Source organism: Chinchilla lanigera, unplaced genomic scaffold (assembly GCF_000276665.1).
Source record: "Chinchilla lanigera isolate Chin_1 unplaced genomic scaffold, ChiLan1.0 scaffold00066, whole genome shotgun sequence".
Taxonomy (NCBI): Eukaryota; Metazoa; Chordata; class Mammalia; order Rodentia; family Chinchillidae; genus Chinchilla; species Chinchilla lanigera.
The window spans coordinates 8,465,192-8,483,644 of NW_004955467.1; the positions used below are offsets into that span (position 1 = coordinate 8,465,192).

Here is an 18,453-nt window from a genome sequence, read left to right on the forward strand (position 1 = left end):
AATGCCTTATTTACAGGGAATCTATTTCTTGCACAATGGTAAAATCTATTTTACACACTGTCTTCTTGTTAATAAGTATAAAGATGGAGTAATGAGGTTGAAAGAGTTCTTCTGGGGCCCCCTGTAGATAATAGAGGCCTTTTTACTGAAATTCTTCTACCACTCCAAAAGATAACATCTAAAGAATTTTTAACATTTCAAAGCCAATCATAAATAAGATCTCTTTTAGTTCTATCAAATCTTTTTCTACCTTTATAGACTGCTCAGAAACTTCTGCCAGAAATTTAATAATTTTAAACTTTTGTAATCAAACATCTCAGTATAGTTTTAAATTAATAAAAAAGTTCTATAAATATCATAACAGCAAATCTAAGTTTTAATTAAGATAGAAGTATGTCATTCATTTCAAATGCTCCTTCCAACTTCAATTTCATTTTTGTTTTGGTTTTGTTTTTTGAGACAGGTTCTCTTTGTAGTTCAGGCCAGCCTTGAACTCACTAGGCCAGGCTGGTCTAGACCTCGCAGCAAACCTCCTGCCTCAACCCCCGACAAGTGCTAGGATTACAGGTATGCACCACCATGCCTCCAGCTCCAACTCTGAATAGCTAAAGATCATCTTTGTTCCTTAAGCAGTCCGATTGTAAATAATAGTAACTTTCATAATAATTCAGAAGAGAAATCCCTCAATGTCCCATGGCTTCTCCTCACCCTATAATTTAATAGTGCATTTTGTTCCAATAATTTCATTTTGCAAAGCCACTGCCCTATCAAGTGCACAAAAAGCAATATAAGTTATTGGACAAAATAACCAGCTACCCATGAATAACCTTAAGGTTTTTCTCTTAACTAAATAGTTCTTTTTAGATGAGTTTACTCAAACACAACAGGATAAATCCACTACTAGATTCTAGTATATCTTTGACAAGCCAAATTTTTTGCTTTGCTTTCTAGTTGAGAAGAAAATAAAAATCTCACACAAAAAAAAGTCAGAACTCCGGGCCTAGAAATGTAAATTCTGATCCAAGATAAGCTTCTCACCACCTTGAACCCAACCATAAATCATTTCACTGCCCCCCACCTAAGCTCAGTTTCTCCATCCAGCAAGTGGCAACACTGTTATCTGTCACAACTTTAGCGTGATGAGATTCAAGAGATAAAAATGTACAAAGGCGCTACAGGAAGGGAATGTAATCATCATTAGTGAAAGAACCTTCACTTTCTTAGCAAAACTTAAATGGTTACCTCGTCGCTTGCCAGCCAAAAAGAAAGAGGCGAGCACAAGCAACCCGAGCCCGTTGGTGACACTTCCCTGAACTCCAAGGGGGTGATCAGCAGTTCCAGGCGGGGAGTCACGGGCATGCCAATCACAGCCCGGCCGTGGGCAGCGCCGGCTCTCGCCCCCCACAGAACGAGGCGCTGGGAGATCAAAATCCAAATGGCTCTGAACAACACTCGCAGCTGAAGGGCTTCTGCGGAGGCTGGCGGGGGTGGGCTGGCGCGCGCTGCCACCTCCGCCTGAGCCACTCCTTGTGCCACCAGCGCCCTGGCCCACGGTGCCACGTCCCGGCCTCCGTCCCCACCCCGGGACAGCAGCACATCTGGACGCCGCCGTGCTCGCCCCCTCGCAGGCAGCCCTGGCGGCCCACACCTCGGGCCGGTTCGACAAGGGGGCAGTTTGAGCGGTTGGAACAGTTGCCTCCGCACTGGGCGCCCCAGAGCCCAGCCCCGGGCCGGCCGGCGGGGCCTCGCACTCCGCGCCCAGGCCAGGCGGGCTCCCCCGGGGCAGGCCTTGGCGCCGCCGCCCGCCTCGGGCCCTCGGGAGCGGCCCCGCGCGGCAGGCTCACCTCTAACGTGTCAAAAGCTCATGTTCGCCGCCGCTCGACCGACGTCTGTGTTCTGCTGGCCTGGCCAGGCCCGCCCAGCCGATCAGCGACGCTTCTCTCTGCAGCCCCAAGCTCCACTCTACGGACCTCCGCGCCAGGCTCCTCCCAGACACGTCAGGAGCTGCCTGGGTGTCCGAGGCCATTCTGTGACGCACGGGGGCGACCTTCGGAGCATGCGCAGGAGCGCGAGGGCGTGCGGGGTGGGGCTGTGGAGAGGCGGTGTCACAGGAGGCGGGGCAGAGCCCGGCGCGCTGACGTCAGGCTGGGGGTGGTGTTCTGCGCAAGCGCGTGCGGTCCCCGCCCATGCTGGGTGTTCGGCGTGTTCATTTTTTCCAGAAACTCTGCGCCCTGAACAACCTGGGGAACTTAGAGAGGGCAGCAGGCGCTCCAGAAGGAGACATGGGAGAAAGGACAGCTGCTTAGGGAGTGGAAACTTAGCGGAACAAAACAGTTTCAAAAATTTTCGGAACTTTTGCTGTATCATGCACAATACAATTCTAATTTCAGTGCTCTTAGGATTGGTTTTGACGGGTTTGGGGACACAATAACTTAAATGTGGAAGACATGCTTCAAAGTGAGACCGGGGTGAGCTTCGCAGGCCTGGTCAGGCTTCTGAGAGAGACAGATACAAACAGTGTAAGGTGAATGGTAAGAGAGACCCAAGTCAATGAAGATCAGAGAAGGGATTGATAAGGGTTTGTAGAAAAGAGAAAACCTTGAGCTAGACTCCGGAGGATATGGGGTTGAAAACAAATGGTAATAGCAATTCTGGCAATTGTGCTAAACACTTAGTCTGCATTATTGCATCCTCACAGTGACCCCATGAGATAGGTTCTGTTAATCACATTTTACAAATGAGGAAACAGACTCAGCAAAATGAAGTTGCCCAAGGTCCCTCAACTAGGAAGATGAGCATTCCAGATTCACATTCACCCAGTCTTGTTATCAACCACTTAGGTTTACACGCGTGGTCCATTTGCTCGCCGCTGACCAAATCAAAAGGGGCCATATGCTTTGGTAAAAACGAAAAGAGGGGTCTATTTAAAGCTAGTTCGGAGGAGGTAGAAGAGCCCCTATGCCTCAAATCACCATCTCCTTGTGCAAGTAAGGGTGTTTCATAGTAAGGAACAGAGGAAAGGGGAGTGCAGAGCAACAATGTAGATCTCCACACCTGTTCTATCTCTGCAGCTATCTTTGATTTATTTTTCTTTCTTGTGGAAAGGAGCCTGATCTCTGTCCTCCTGGGGCCTGTATCTGCACATTCTGTCACTTCTTTTGGGCTGAGGAGGAGAGAGGGAGTATTGATTATGTGTGCAGGAGGACGTTTAGAAAAGCTGCTTGGCCCTTTTTTTTAAAATCTAACCTTTAGGGGCTGGGGATTTAGCTCAGCAGCACAGCGCCTGCCTGGCAAGCTCAAGGTTGTGAGTTTCGGTTCCTGGTACCGGAAAAAAACCCAAAAAAAAAAAAAAAATCTAACTTTTAAAATTACGTTTTGTAGGGATGGTTACAGCCTAAATTGTCTAACTCTAGAAATCACACTATTACCCACTTCTGACCCTGAAATACAGGAGTACAGTACTAATAACACCATTGATTGCGTTTACTGGGCTAGAACACTACACTAAATTCCTTTTGTTGTTGTTGTTGTTTTGCTAAGCCTTTCCACACATTACCGCTCACAAGCAAGCCTGTGAAGCTAGAATTATTACCTCCATTTTATATATTATAAACAGAGAACCAGAAGAGCTAGGGTTTAAAACCAAGCAGGTCTTACTCCAAGGACAGTGGCCTGGGACATCTTGGAAATTCAGGTGCTGGGGCTCGGCTTCCCAGGCTGAAGCTGTGCTCTGGCTAATGAGATCATAGGCAGGGAGCTGATTCATGAAGGCTTTCCTATAGACCTGGTGCCAAAACAGAATAATCCCACCCCAAGAGGATAAAGATGCAGCTTTTGCCCTGCCTCCTGGCTGAAGTGCTAGTATACTCCTTGAGTCATCTAATGGCAGGCCATGCCCTTCCGAAAATATTGGTGTCATCTTCCAGGCCACTGTCCCTCCCACACAGCCTGAACCTAGAATTGGTATTTATGAGGGTGGATGTGTTGGTCTCGTCTCAATGAATGGGCTTCAGTAGGCAGAACTCTTGAGATGTCAAAGGCTGATCTCCCCCCTCCTAGTGGATTGAGCTTTCTCCCTTAGAGATGGGCCCTGGGGCTGAACAGTGTAATAGTCAACAATTGTTATTGCACCCCCTGCTCCAAAATGCCAAATCCAGGGAAAATAAAGTATAAAGGAAGATGGCAGACAGCCTCAAAAGGAAACAGAAGTTATAAAATCAGTTCTATGACAATAGAAAAGATGAGTGAGGCCTGCCCTACATTCTACCTTTACAAGCCATTGGGAAGAAGTTTGCTGAGGCCTAGGATCGAGGATAAGGTGTTTGTTGGATTGAGCCAACATGCATGAACATCCCAGGAGCTTCCCTGCCACAAACTCTGAGATACAGGAAACAGAGACAAGATTCCACAACTGGAAGGGGTAAAGGTTGACCAGTTGCCATACGGCAGGTCTGGGTACAAACCCAAACTCCAGCTAGTGGACTTTGGCCACCTCGCACATCCATACCAGGTTGTGTAGAGACCTGGTATGAAATTCCGAGATGGAGCTTATTTAACTCTATACTGAATTAGGTGGGAAAGATGCCTCAGAAAGGAAGGCTTGATTTAGTCTAGACTATATTCTTTTGCCCAGTATTTTTTGCTGAGCAATAAGGGAATAAATGAAGGTGGGCCAGGGACACCCAAACACTGGCTATTGCTAATGTTCTTCTGGACACACCCACCCAGTGTCCCATCACCACCTCCAGTTCTACAAGCCTAAACTTCAGAGAGATCCTCTTTTTGCCTTAGCTGAAATTTCCAAAACAATTTTCATGTTTCTGCCAATGGTGCCAGCCCGCATAAGACCACCCTTAACTGTCCCTCTCCTCAGCTCATTTTCCTTGTGGAGTCACCAAGCCCCAGTGACTTTCCTGTCACACACTCTTGTCAAATCCATTCACTTCACAGTTCTTTTTTCCCCCTCCACGAAGTCTGATATCTGTCAATTCTTCCCTCCACAAACTTTTCTCCTTCAAATTTCTTCTTGTTTCAGCCCAGCAATCCACACATAGCCATCAGCATAATCTTTTTAAAATCCCAATGTGTACATAGCACCTATGGCTCCAAATTTGTTTAGAAATCTCATTACTTTTGTGATAAAGTACAAACTATGCAGTGTGGCATTCAAGACTCCCAAAGCAACTCCAGCCCGCTTCCGCAGTCCACATCCTACAGTACATCTATCTGGGTGGAACCACACTCGCACTACCTGCTCAAAATGAATGGTTCCGTTCCTCTCTAGATCTGTCTCCATGACTCCTACTGCCCGGTGCACTACAGCTGCTCCACAGGCCTGCCTGTCCACCTTCCCCTCTGCCTTTTGAAGTCTCATTTATATCCGGTCTCTTCCAGGAAACTTTCTCTGACACCCAAAACCCCAAAGTGAGTTCTCCTTCTTCTGGGCCCCAGTAGAGCCCTCAGAGTTCACGATATATTAATGGACAGTCTTTTGGTCATGGAGGAGTTCAGTCTCTCCCAAGCAACCAAAATTCAGTTCAGGTACACATTGTCCTAAGAGCCCTCCAGCAACAGGTACTCAGCAAACACTTATTTAATATGCTGCAATGGGGGCTGGGGATTTAGCTCAGCAGCAAAGCGCCTGCCTGGCAAGCGCAAGGTCGTGAGTTCGGTTCCCAGTACCGGAGAAAAACCAAAAAAAAAGAAAAAAAAAAAATATGCTGCAATGAAAGTGAAGGGATGAATTGATGGTTTGGTGGCTATAACTTCAAATGCAAGACTTGGGGACCTTTCTGTCTCAAATACTGAGAGAAAAAAAATGTCTGGAATACTGAGAGGGAAAAAAAGAAGAGATTTTCACTGATATAAAACACTCAATGTAGATGATACTAGGTTGCAAAGGAATTGTGATTCATATTATACACAATTATGCCTTTTCTCTAGCCCAAATCTTCAACTCAATTTAAGGTATCTATGGTCCCCAATGCAGCATCTTTCTCTCTCTTTCTCTCTCTTTCTCTCTCTCTCTCTCTCTCTCTCTCTCTCTCTCTCTCTCTCTCTCTCTCTCTCTCTGGCTCCCTCCCTCCCACCCTCCTCCTTCTATTTTTTAAGCACTGGGTATTGAACCCAAGGTCTTCACTCTGACCTGAATCCTCAGCCCTTTTTTATTTTTTATTTTGAGACAGGATCTCGCTAAGCTGCTAAATTGTCCAGGCTGGACTCCAACTTGCACTTCTCCTGCCTCAGCCTCCTCGATTGCGGGGATTACTGGCAGTGCCACCATGCCCAGATCACCTTCTGTAATTAAAAACCACTAATAGCACATGCCAAGCAAGCACTGTGCCAGCAAGCTCCAGCTCCAGCCCGAGAAGTATTGTTTGTTTATTTGTTCGATTTTTCAGTACTGAGGATCAAACCCAGGGTCACTTACCACTGAACTACATCTCTAAAATTTTTTTTTTGAAGTAAGGTCTCTCTAAATTGTCTTGGAAGGACTTGCACTGGCAATCCTCCTGCTTCAACCTCCTTCAGTACTGGGATGACAGGTGTGCACCATCACATCCAGCTCCATGAAGTGACTTTATAGAGAGAAGAAAGTCTGTCATTTACTACTATGGATTTAGTGCTTGCTGGGTACAAGGCACTGTTCTAGGCCTTGAAGATTAACCATAACTTTAAAAAGTACCTCCTCTCCCCACCTCCATGGAACTATATTCTAATGGGGAGGAAAACAGACAATACCAAAATAGACACAATGGGTACTCTAAAGAAAAATAACCAGGATCAAAAAATAAGGCAGAGAGATTGCTCTCGGAGTGAAAACAGGGCTTAATGTTCATGAAATTTGCCCCTATAAAGCTTTCAAGGTCCTTTTAATAAAGGGCTGCTGTGTAAAGTCCAAAAGAGATGTGAAATTAAAGAATCAGCCAAGCATGGTGGTGCACACCTGTAATCTCAGCACTCAGGAAGGTGAGGCAGGAAGATCACTTAGAGAATTCAAGGTCAGCCTAACTACATAGTAAGACTCTCTATTAACAGAGAGAGGGGTGGGGAGAAAGAGGGGTTTAGATGACTTAAAGAGAGAAATATATTTTACTATTTCATCATAGTACCTGGCATACAGTAGGCATTCAATAAATGTTGGTTGGCTGAATGACTGGCTGGCTGATCTATACAATACCAGAGCCTGAAAATGATAGTCTCTCTTTTAAATTTTGGGGGGAGTCTTTGTTTGTTTGTTTTCAATACTGGAGATTGAACTGAGCTATATCCCCAGACCCTTTTTTATTCTTTATTTTGAGACAGGGTCCCATTATGTGATTAAATTGCCCAGGCTGGACTCAAACCTCCTGCCTCAGCCTCCCAGAGTGCTGGGATTACAGACATGCACCACTACCCTTCCAGTTTTGAATAGTATCCAATTCATGTTTGATTCAGAAATGCTCACTTCTAGGTAATCCCTAACCCTTGGCCCAGGCAGCCTGAACATCCCTGCCTAGGGTATCTCTATAACACCCTGAAGAGAAAGAAAGTTGCATCTCTTGTCTTTGTTGCATTTTCAATACCTTCTTGAGTAAGTGGCAGCTACCCACTACCCCAAACAGCTCAGGCTCCTAAACCCCAGCTCCTCCATCAGAATTTGCCCCCTCAGTTTCAAATTCCAGTAAGCTGTAAGTCAACAGAAGGACGGTTTGGTGGGGATGAAATTGCTATGTGGTGTTTTAGGTTCCAGGACTCCCACCCCATTTCCTGCCCTCTCCACTGTCTGCAAATGCCACCTGCTGTGGCCCGCGGGGGGGGGGGGGAGGGAGGCTCGGCAAGAGGTATTTCACCCTTCGCAGACCTCCACATATAGCTTGCTGACAGGCGACTCTTAGAGGTGAGAAAAAGACAATTTAGTTTAAGGCCCTGATTGCTGGTTCTGGGAAGGAAAGCGCTCTTGCCCTTATCCAGGGGTAACTAGAGTTTCTGTCCAGCCTTTATGCTCTGTTGATGGAACCTGATATCTGGCCATGTATGCGCCCACAGATCCCCTGGAGCCTGTCCTAATTTCTTCTCTGGCAGCCTACCTGACCTGCGGATCGCCTCCAGACCCGGAACCTCGTGCCCTCCTAGCTTCAGAGCCTCCGTTCTCCCCAGCTTCTGTCTTGCTGTCAGTCTTGGCTCCCACCCAGCCCCTTGACGGTCACTACACACACCTCAGAGTGGCAGCTGCCTTCCCAGGAAGAGGTGGCATGACACTGTTAATTGCGAATTTGGTGAACACCTGGCAACCCCAAGAGTTGTTGACATCACACCTGCACAAACAGTATGAGTATACCTGGAGAAAAATGATATCTGCTCACATTCCTTTACATAGCCAAGGTGGCTCTGGGTGTACCAGCTCCAAAACCACACTGATGAAGTCTGAAAAGAAACAGCGTGTTTCTCACCAGCCTAAACTGATTGTATCAGGCAATTTCAGCTTAATTCCCACTAGGGGAAAGCAACGAGTCAAAGTTACTGAGACCAAAAGATCATGTATTAAACCACTCAACAAATATTTATGAGTACCTCGAATTGTTCTTAGCTCCAGGGATAAAGCAGTTAACAAAAGAAGCCAAACCCCTTTCTTCCTGGAAGGTTTTTTTTTTTCTTTTGTTTTCTTTTTTGACAGGGTCTTGTTATAGTTCAGGTTGGACTTGAACTCACTGTGTAGCTCAGGCTGGCCTCAAACTAGCAGTGATCCTCCTGCCTCAGCCTCCCATGTCCTAGAGTTACTGGCATTTACCACCACACCCAGCTCTTCCTGGAGGTTTTCTAATAACAAAGGGAAAGAAAGGAGATAGACAATAGACACAGAAACTTCAATATGTTATGCAGTGATAAATACTAATGAGAAAAAATTAAGTCTTTTTAATATTTTGCTCTTAAGGTGTTAGTAGCCATGACTTACTTATCTCTACCCCCAACAATGGCATGTAGTAGGTACTTAACATTTGTTGAGTGAGGCTGGGCCTGGTGGCACACACCTGTAATCCCAGCACTCTGGGAGGCTGAGGCAGGAGGATCGTTGTGAGTCCGAGACCAGCCTGGGCTACAAAGTGAGCTCAAGGCCAGCCTGAACTGCACAGCGAGACCCTGTCTCAAAAAGATGAAAAAAGGGGCTGGGGATTTAGCTTAGCGGCAAAGCACCTGCCTGGCAAGCGCAAAGTCATGAGTTCGGTTCCTGGTACCGGAGAAAAACCAAAAAACCAAAAAAAAAAAAAAAAAAAAAAAAGATGGAAAAAAATTGTTGAGTGAATAACAAACTTTAAATGAATATTTTTAAGTTACAAATAATTTTCACCATTCTCTTCTGCTACTTTTTTGATGCTTTTTCTTTCTTTCAGCAAATAACTTCCATAATTAGAACTCTAACAAAGAATCCCCCATTTAAAAATGCACAAGAAGTAATTGACAAAAACATAGATGGCTCACAAACCCGGGAATCACATTCCACCTTGATCCCAATCAAACATATTCAAAGTAGAAGAGCAACGAAGTGATTCTATCATTCATACAACATACGACATTTTAAAATATGAAACTACAAAATGTGGACAAGAGCATGGTACCCGGCACAGGATGCTGAGGGGCAGTGTCACTGGAAGGAAGTTTAGCAGTGTGCTACAGTTTGGATGCAGAGTCTCTCCCAAAGGCTCATGTGTGAAAGCTTGAAACTGGTGCTGTTGGGAGGTGCTAGAACCTTCAAATGACAGAGCCTTGTTGGATGTCTTAGGTGACTGAAGGGTGTGCCCTTGAAGGGCACTATGGGACCCTGGTTTCTGGTCTTTTTCTCCTTTTTACCCTCTTGGTCCAAGCCATGAGGTGAACAGTTTGCTATACCATATACTCCTGCCTGCCATAATGTACTGCCCTCTGCAACCAGACACCTAAAAATAATGGAGCTGCCCTCCCAATGGAGCTGCCCTCCAAAAGTGTGAGCTGAAATAAACCATTTATGAGTTGATTACCTCAGGTATTTGTTGTAGTGACAGAAAGGTGACTAATAGAGTACCAAAAACTTTAAAACTGCAGCCCCTGTAATCCAGCACTCCACTGACGGGAACTGAGGGACAGTATAATGGATCTGTGCAAGTATTTACCTAATGGGATGCTCATCAAAGCATTTTTAGCAAAAAATCAGAAATAACCCAGACTAAAGTATAGATAAGGTGGTATCATGTGATAGTGAGTTCAAGTTCAAGGCCAGCCTGAACTACATAGTGAGACCCAGTCTCCAAAAAAAAAAAGAAAAGAAAAAGAAAATTCCAGCCTTTGGCCAGATGTGGTGGTGCATGCCTATAATCCCAGCACTCGGGAGGCTGAGGCAAGAGGGTTGTTGTGAGTTCCAGGCCAGCCGGGGCTACAAAGTGAGTTCAAGTCCTGCCTGAACTGCATAGCGAGACCTTGTCTCAAAAAGACCAAAAAAAAAAATCCAGCCTTTGAGTCAAGTGACTCCAGCAGAGACATAAGTCCTGGGTTCTTGTGTCAGTGAAGTTTCAATGGAAAGGTTTCTGATTCTGTGGCTTGGATCATGGGAATTCATTCCTTTTGTAATGACTTCCTAATTTGCCCTAATTCTTGTGATGACTTCCTAATTTGTAAATGCTGGTGGCATTTACAGATGTAAAATTTCTACTTTACACTCTTTTCAACTTCAGAATTTTACACATCTATTAACTGACAACATAATGATATTAGGATCCTTTAATGGTAGAACGACCTAGAATGTCAGCTAGAGCTAATCCAGAGTGTAAGGATTACTTTTCTCTGGGTTACCTGTCTGGTGACCATTGTGTAAATACAAGGGGAAGAATATCCTGATCATTTATAAATATAATTTAGTAAAACGAAATGACAGCCTATGAGATCTTAGAAAGAATTTCACACTAGTTTTTGTCAATTCCTGTATGACAAAACACGAGTCTTGACGTCTACTCTGAAAATTATAAGAGAACCTCATAGTCTTTACCTAGAAAACATTTTCTGCTCAAAATTAGGAGACTAGGCTTTATTCAGGAGTGTTCGGAACCACGGAGGCCAATTTCGACTCATAAATGCTGAATTATAGAAATGAGACATCTCAGGTTTTGTGCTGATCACAGTAGAATGTTCCTTCTATAAAAAGAAAATAAGCATCCCTCTGGAGCACAGCAGGCCAGGCACGGGAAAGACCCTGGCTAAGCGCTGGGTACGGGATGAGAGAGTGGGGGAGCGCTTTCCCCATGCATTTTGCTGTTTCCACAATTCTGTAAACATCGTGTGTTAACAGGGTGGTTATTAAACCCTGATAACAAGATAGAGGAAGTAGCGTGAGAGCCAGAGGCCCAGACACATAGTGAAGGTGATCAAAGGGTGCCAAGATCCACCCTCCACCTCCAGCTGAAGGGGCAGGTCGCACCCGTGCTTGGGGCTTCCCACCCTGTGTGAGAATCCAGGCAGGCCTCTGCAGGAGGCTACTCCCCGCCCCTGCTCAGGAACTCAGCTGTTCATTCATCTTGGTCAGATCAGACCCATCACTGGTGATTTTGCTCAAGTTACTTCCCATCCCTGGGCTTCGGTTTCTTCATCTATGAAACAAGCAGGTTAAACCAGATGGCAACTGTTGACAGTGCCCGTGAGTCAGAATCCATCCTGTCATCCAGCCAAGAATCCTCCTGCTGGTGCAGAGAGCCCTGCCTCCCCTTGGCCAGTCTGCCAAGCATGACAGCAGGCTTAGCCCCTCCTAGATAGGTGAGGTTAGGTGACCAAAGATAGCCTTATTTGTGCCAGTGTTCCTTGCTTGCTCTCCCCTGAGGAACTGCTGAATTTGCAGAATGCACCACTTCAAGCATACCTAAGGTCCAGAGTGTTCATTTCCTGTGGCTGCCCTAAAACCTTACCACAAACTGAGTGGCTTGAAACAACACATTTATTTTCCCAATATTCTGGAGATTAGAAATCCAAAGCAAGCCTTACAGAGCTAAAATCAAGGCGTTGGCCAGGTTGGCTTCTTCTGAAGGCTCCAGGGAAAAATCCATTCCTTGCCTCCAGCTTCTAGAGGGCACTGGCCTGGCTCACGGCCGCACTGCTCCGATAGCTGCTCCCATCCTAATCTGCTGTCTGTGACCCTGATCCTCTTGCCTTGCTCCTGTAGGAAACTTCTGATCACATTGGGCTCACCCGCATAAGCTAGGAGAGTGATGGCGAACCTTTTACAGCTTTCAATGATAACAAACGGCCAGCTGTGGCACACATGCCATAGGTTTGCCACCACTGATACAGGATAATCATTTCATCACAAAATCCTTAGCTTAATCCTACCTCCAAAGTCCATTTAGCCATATAGAATAGCATATAAATTCTGGGGATTAGGGCATAGACATCTCTGAGGGGGCTATCTGCCTCTCGTCTCTGACATTCTCATTCTACCACCTGTATCATATTTGCCATCTGCAAATCATCTCTAAATTTTTCTTCGAATTGACTCATCTTTCTGAAGATGAACTTAAACCCTACCTTCTCCTCACCCTAAACAATCACATCTGTGAATTCATGGACTTGACAGTTGGTTGTATTTCTCTGAAATTCCTAAAATAAATATGTAACTATTAAGATTTTAAATATAGTACAAAGTCAGCACTCACTGCTGACCTCTCTTTCTGGCTTGTTCTTCCCCAGGGCTTGGCCACTGTCCAGATGTGGGCCAAGAAATTAAGCTATGGACTGAGGACATAGCTTACTTTCAAATATTTGCCAAGTGTGGTGGTGCACACCTGTAATCCCAGCACTGGGAGGCTGAGGCAGGAGGATTGCAACAAGTTTGAGGCCAGCCTGGGTTATATAGTGAGTTCAGGGGCAGCCTGAACTATACAGCAAGACCCTGTCTCAAAAAACCGAAAAACAAACAAACAAAAAAAGATTTCACATATTCGTCTCTGTACCAGCCAAATCACTTTGCACGCCCCAGTAATACACAGACCATACGTGGAAGAGCAAAAACATAGAATCCAGCCTCCTGATTTTACAGAAAAGGGCAATGTATCCAAGAAAGCACACCAGTAAATCTTCAGCTACACCCACAGCTGCTTCTTCCTGTCTCCGTGCTCATTAATCACACCTTGAAAGTACGTCATCTTTTGCTTAATAGCATCCCTAGCATTGATGATTCATATAATCTTATGTCCCTGTTACACTCACAGATACCCAGAGTCTCATTTTGTATTTGGAGAGCGAGGTTTACCATTACTTCCCCATCAACCATCTGTGCATCTGACTTAGATGTGCTCCACAGTACATAGCTTACTTTCTTGGCCCACAGCTGGACCGCAGCCAAGCCCTGGGGAGGAACAAGCTGGAAAGAGAGGTCAGCAGTGAGTGCTGACTTTATACTATGCCCTCTGGCATTTGTCCCAGCTACAGATTGAACTTTGAAACCACTCTGAGAAGACAGAGTTCTTTCTATACATAGTATGGGATGACATAATTATCTTCTTCTTACATAACTCTCAGCATGCAATAAAAATAGCTATCATTTATTGGATACTTAGTACAGGACAGGTTTGTGATAAGTGCTTTACAGACACCCATTCACAACGAGTAGCTATTAGTGTTCCCACTTTACAAGTGAGAAAAACTGTCTCAGGTTAAGCAACTCATCCAGGATCACATAGCTAGTGTGACATAGTATTCAGCGAAGCTCAGAGGTACAAGAGGATTTGGAAATCTGAGAAATGAGACAACTAAGACACTGAGCAACCCGCCTAAGAACACAAAATTAGTGGCAGAGTCAGGGACAAAATAAAATCATGAACTCCCAGATTAGTTTCTTTCCTCAGATTTTCTCTCTGTTAAGCTCCTATTTCTAGGTTTATTTCTCCAGATGCCTGCCTACCTGCTTTTTCCTCAACAGGAATGATAATTCCTCCCCTGATGCACTTGATCCTTGCCATTTTCACTCTAAGGGAAAGTTGTGAAAGTTGGGACCTAAAGAGAGTCCCAGAGTTAGTCTTCTCCCTCCCTCACTCTAATGTAGAAAAAAACACAGGAAGAGGTAGGAAATCTCTGTGCGTGTGCATGCATTAACTTGGAGTTAGTAATGATGCGGCCAGAAAAGGATGAGAAAAAGAAACAGAGGCTGCTAGGCAGATACTTTGTGAAAAAGGATTAGATGGGGTCATGATTAAAAGGGAAACTTATTAACGAAAATTTTAACCCAGTAAGAATGTAAATGTGCAGCATTAGGGAACTGGCTAAATCAATAATCTTCTAATGCGCAGTGGGATACCAGGCAGTCACTAAAGATGATGCTGTAGAACCATGTGCAATGATATAAGGACGAACCAAGGTCTAGTAAGTTGAAAGCAAGAATACAAAAGAAAATGGTTCCATTTTATCTTTATAAATACACACACACACACACACACACACACACACACACATACACGACCAGAAGTATCTATTTATAAATGGTGACTATCCCCAGGTGAGTTACACTTTCTCTTTTGTGTTTATCCATATGTTCTCAATTTTTCTACAGTGAATATGTTACTTTTATAATTCAAGACATAAAAATCATCAAAAGCTTTAGATGCAGTCATTAAGAAATGCTATTTGCTGATGCCTGTGCTGTGAGTCTGAATGTACAAGAAAATAAAGGGTCAACATAATCTCTTTATAAGCCAGGCAGGGTGGCACACGTCTGCAGTCTCAGCACTCAGGAAGCTGAGCCAGGAGGAACACCTTGAGTTTGAGGCCAACCTGAGCTACCTAGTGAGATCTTGTCTCAAAAAAAAGACATAAATACATTAATTAATTAAAACCTCTTTACAGAGCTGGCTGTACATTAATAATTTAACAATTCTACCCCAGTAGAAAAATGAGCAATTGATATAAATAGGAAATTCATAAAAGAAATACAAATATCCGATAAACACTTAATAAGGTTCCCAACCATGTCATTAATAACTTTAAAAATGTAATAAAAAGTACAATTGATATTTATATTATTAAACTTATAGTTTAAACTACAAAAATAGGAAATATGGGCTAGGGATGTAGCTCAAGTGGGAGAATACATGCTTAGCATACATAAGGGCCTAGGGTTCAGTCCTCAGCACCAAAATACATATGTACATTTTTTAACTTTAAATATAAAAATGTGAATGAAAATGATAATGAGATGGGCCAGGGATGTAGCTCAGCAGCATGGCGCCTGCCTCGCAAGTACAAGGTTGTGAGTTCAATTTCCAGTACCAAAAAAAAAATGATAATTTGAGATCATTTTTTGTTTATCATGTAAGCAAAGTTTAAAACACATAATAATGTCAGAGTTGGTAAAAGTGTAAAGAAGCCTATTCCTTCCTAAAACTCCAACAGGAGTGAAAAATGCTGTAGCTGTCTCTTAGCCACTGTGATGGACAAGCTACGCTAGACTTCACTCCCTCCTGACACCTCACAGAAGAGACAAAGTGAGAATTATTTAAAACCTACAGAGCGGGGCTGGGGATTTAGCTCAGCGGCAAAGCACCTGCCTGGCAAGTGCAAGGTTGTGAGTTCGGTTCCCGGTACCAGAGAAATACCAAAAAATAAATAAATAAATAAAACCTACAGAGCATAACACCAATTTTTTTCTTTTTCTTTTTCTTTTATTTCTTCTTTTTTCCTTTGTCTTTTTGAGACAAGTTCTCACTATGCAGTTCAGGATGGCCTTGAACTCACTTTGTAGCCCAGGCTGGTCTCAAAATTGTAAGGATCCTCCTGCCTCAGCCTCCCAAGTGGTGGGATTACAGGCATGCACCACCATGCCCAGCTTACTAATTTTTTCATAAAGCACAGAAACATGCCTCTAAGACCCATATTTATTCTTTAGAATATTTCTATTGATTAATTATTAATTTTATGAATTTTATTATATTAAACAATGAGTTCTTAATGGGAAAAAATCATAAAAATAAAGTATTGAATTTGTAATACTTATTGAGTGTTTATTAAAAAAAGCATCAAAATTTTCAACATCTGACTGCTTTTTAGTGTACAAAGTCTAAAAAAAAGAACAATACAAATTCCTACATGAACTACAATGAAAATATCAGTATAACTCTGAGACAAAAATAAGCTTTGCTTCAATTGTCACACCCTGTGAAGACAGTCTTCACACATGACAACTGTGTGTTCCATGCACATGTCTCACTTACACTGACAGCACATGTTGTTTTGCTTTCCTTTCCTGTGTGGCAGTCTTGTCACCTCTCTTCTCTTCCTGTTTTGTCAGGAGCTTCCTACTATATTGTAGAACATACTCTTAGCAGGAAAATAAGGTATCAATACAATAAAATATCAGATGTGTAGTGAGTGCTTAGAATAGGCATCAACATTTTCACATCAGCTGTGTACTTGCTTACAAAACCTAAATGATAACATCAGAAGTAAACACCTATGTGAACTACAATGTAAACACAAAAAAGCCTACCACAGAAATCAGCTTCGCTCCAACTGTCACACACAAGGCAGCCTTCACACAGGACAGCTACATGTTCCATATACAAGTATCACTTACGCGGATAGCACATATGTTGTTTTTTTTTTCCTGTCCTTTCCTGTAGGGCACAGTTGACATCTTTCCGGTTTTTCTGTTCTCATAGTAGGTCTTTGTGATGCTGCACCTGCCTGTTCACCTGTCAGCTCACCAGTGTGCTTCACAATTTTATTTTTGCATAGTTCCCTGGGCAGAAACATTTTGTTTTTCCTCTGCTATAAATGATCTCTTATGAGCTCCAGTCCCAATCCTCTAAAAAAATTTCTCCATGAAATTTTGCAACTGTTATTTTCTTTGTAAACTATCAAAGTATTTATGCCACACATGTTTAGGACTGAGTAAAACACAACAATTGCCAATGCTTTGTTTCAAATGATATCTTAGTTGCTGCATAACTCATCAACATCTACTCCGCCTTTGATTTTGTTGTAGAAAGTTTCCATCTCAGGCTTCCATTTTGTTGAGGTTTCCCTATCAATATTCCCCCATCATGGTGAATTGTTGGCATCAGTAGTACCAGTTTGTTTTTCTTTGCCATGTTTGAGGTTATTGTTATATCTTTCTGGAATCAAAAGATTGTACTACACAACTCTCTGTTTTGAAATTGCAACATTTCAGTTGGAATTTCTCTTTGTTCCTGTGGACAGTTCCTGTGGACAGCTCCTGTGCTGGTCAACTTGTGCTCTTGCTAGCAAATGTAACATCAACTAGAAACTGCCAAACTAATTTTGCACACGTGCACAGATCCTGCCATTCATCATACCGAGTGGGTAAACACATAGATTGCTTCCTGTATCCCGCAGGGAAAGGTACTGAGATGCACATCTGGCTACTATTATGCTAAAGTACAAATTTATAGTAGAAAAGTAAGGGATGGGTCCGCTGGACCCAGTGTTATGCTCCTAGTATAGAAAGCCACAAGTTCAGAGAGCAGCAAATGAGACAACAGTGGGCAAGAGACATCCAGAGAATCTTAGAAGTCTGTGAAGAGCTTGGTGAGGGGCAGAAGGTTGTAGACCAGAGATGGCAGAAAGCTAGAAGCCAACCAGAGGAGGGAGGGTGCTTCTGAATTCTGGAAAGACTCAGGAGCTGGAGGTTCCTGCTACTTCAGAAACATTGTTGGTGGGGCTAAAAATAGGAAGAGCTGCCGCAAGGAAGGTGTATTTGCAAAGTATTTAGACTTGGATTTTATGTCCAGGCAGTGGACAAGCCAAGGCATTTATCTCTCTCCCACCCCTGTGAGAGAGGGAAGTTTATTTTCTAGAGAAACTAAACCAGAGAAATTTCACACAGGGACCAAGAATAACAGAGAGTGGTGGTAAACCACTACCCTATGGGGAAGGAAGATTTGGGGAGGGAAGATTTTCAGATTCACATATTGAATTGTGAGACCCCAGCTCCCCACCTGTGATGCCCTCTTAGAATATTTCCAGCCTGGCTTGTGCCCTCCAGGCAGGAAATCAGAGCATTATTCAGGGGGTCTCCCAAGTACATACCTTGGTTCCTCCACTTGATCACCCTACACAGAGACCCAACAACCAACAAGCCCAGCACAAGTGTGTACACGCACACACACACAGCCTCTAACCAGCTTCAAGTTCCTTGAGCATAAAAATGATCATTCAGTCTGGGGGTGTAGCTCAGTGGTAGAGTGCTTTTCCAGCATTCACAAGACCCAAGGTTTGATCTCCACCTCTGCAAAAATAAGTAAAAATGAACATTCAACAAGAAATCACTAAATATTTAAGGAATCTCCAAGGTGAAAGATAGAATAAATAACACAAAAGAAATTCAGGAGTGACTGATACAGTGCAGGGCCAGAAGATTGGGGGAAAAAAAAGTATCTTTAGAGAAACAAAGACATTAGGTCATGCAACAAGAATGTTAAAAACATGGGCCACCAAAAAAAAAAA

The 18,453-nt window shown here is 43.7% G+C and overlaps 1 protein-coding gene across 5 annotated transcripts in view; it reads right to left on the reverse strand.

The window, feature by feature from the left end:
* Ndel1 (nudE neurodevelopment protein 1-like 1) overlaps positions 1-18,453 on the reverse strand; it is a 53,758-nt gene that overhangs the window by 32,386 nt on the left and 2,919 nt on the right. For 2 of the 5 annotated variants that reach the window (XM_005399405.2, XM_013522099.1), the window contains exon 1: positions 1,243-1,449. The exons of 1 other annotated variant lie outside the window; for it this stretch is intronic. In XM_005399405.2, the coding sequence (XP_005399462.1) occupies positions 1,243-1,359 (117 nt within the window). In that variant the 5' untranslated portion in view covers positions 1,360-1,449. Of the gene's footprint in view, positions 1-1,242; positions 1,705-1,844; positions 2,965-18,453 lie in introns of those variants that run through there. 2 more of the 5 variants (XM_005399406.2, XM_005399403.2) reach the window with 2 other exon arrangements.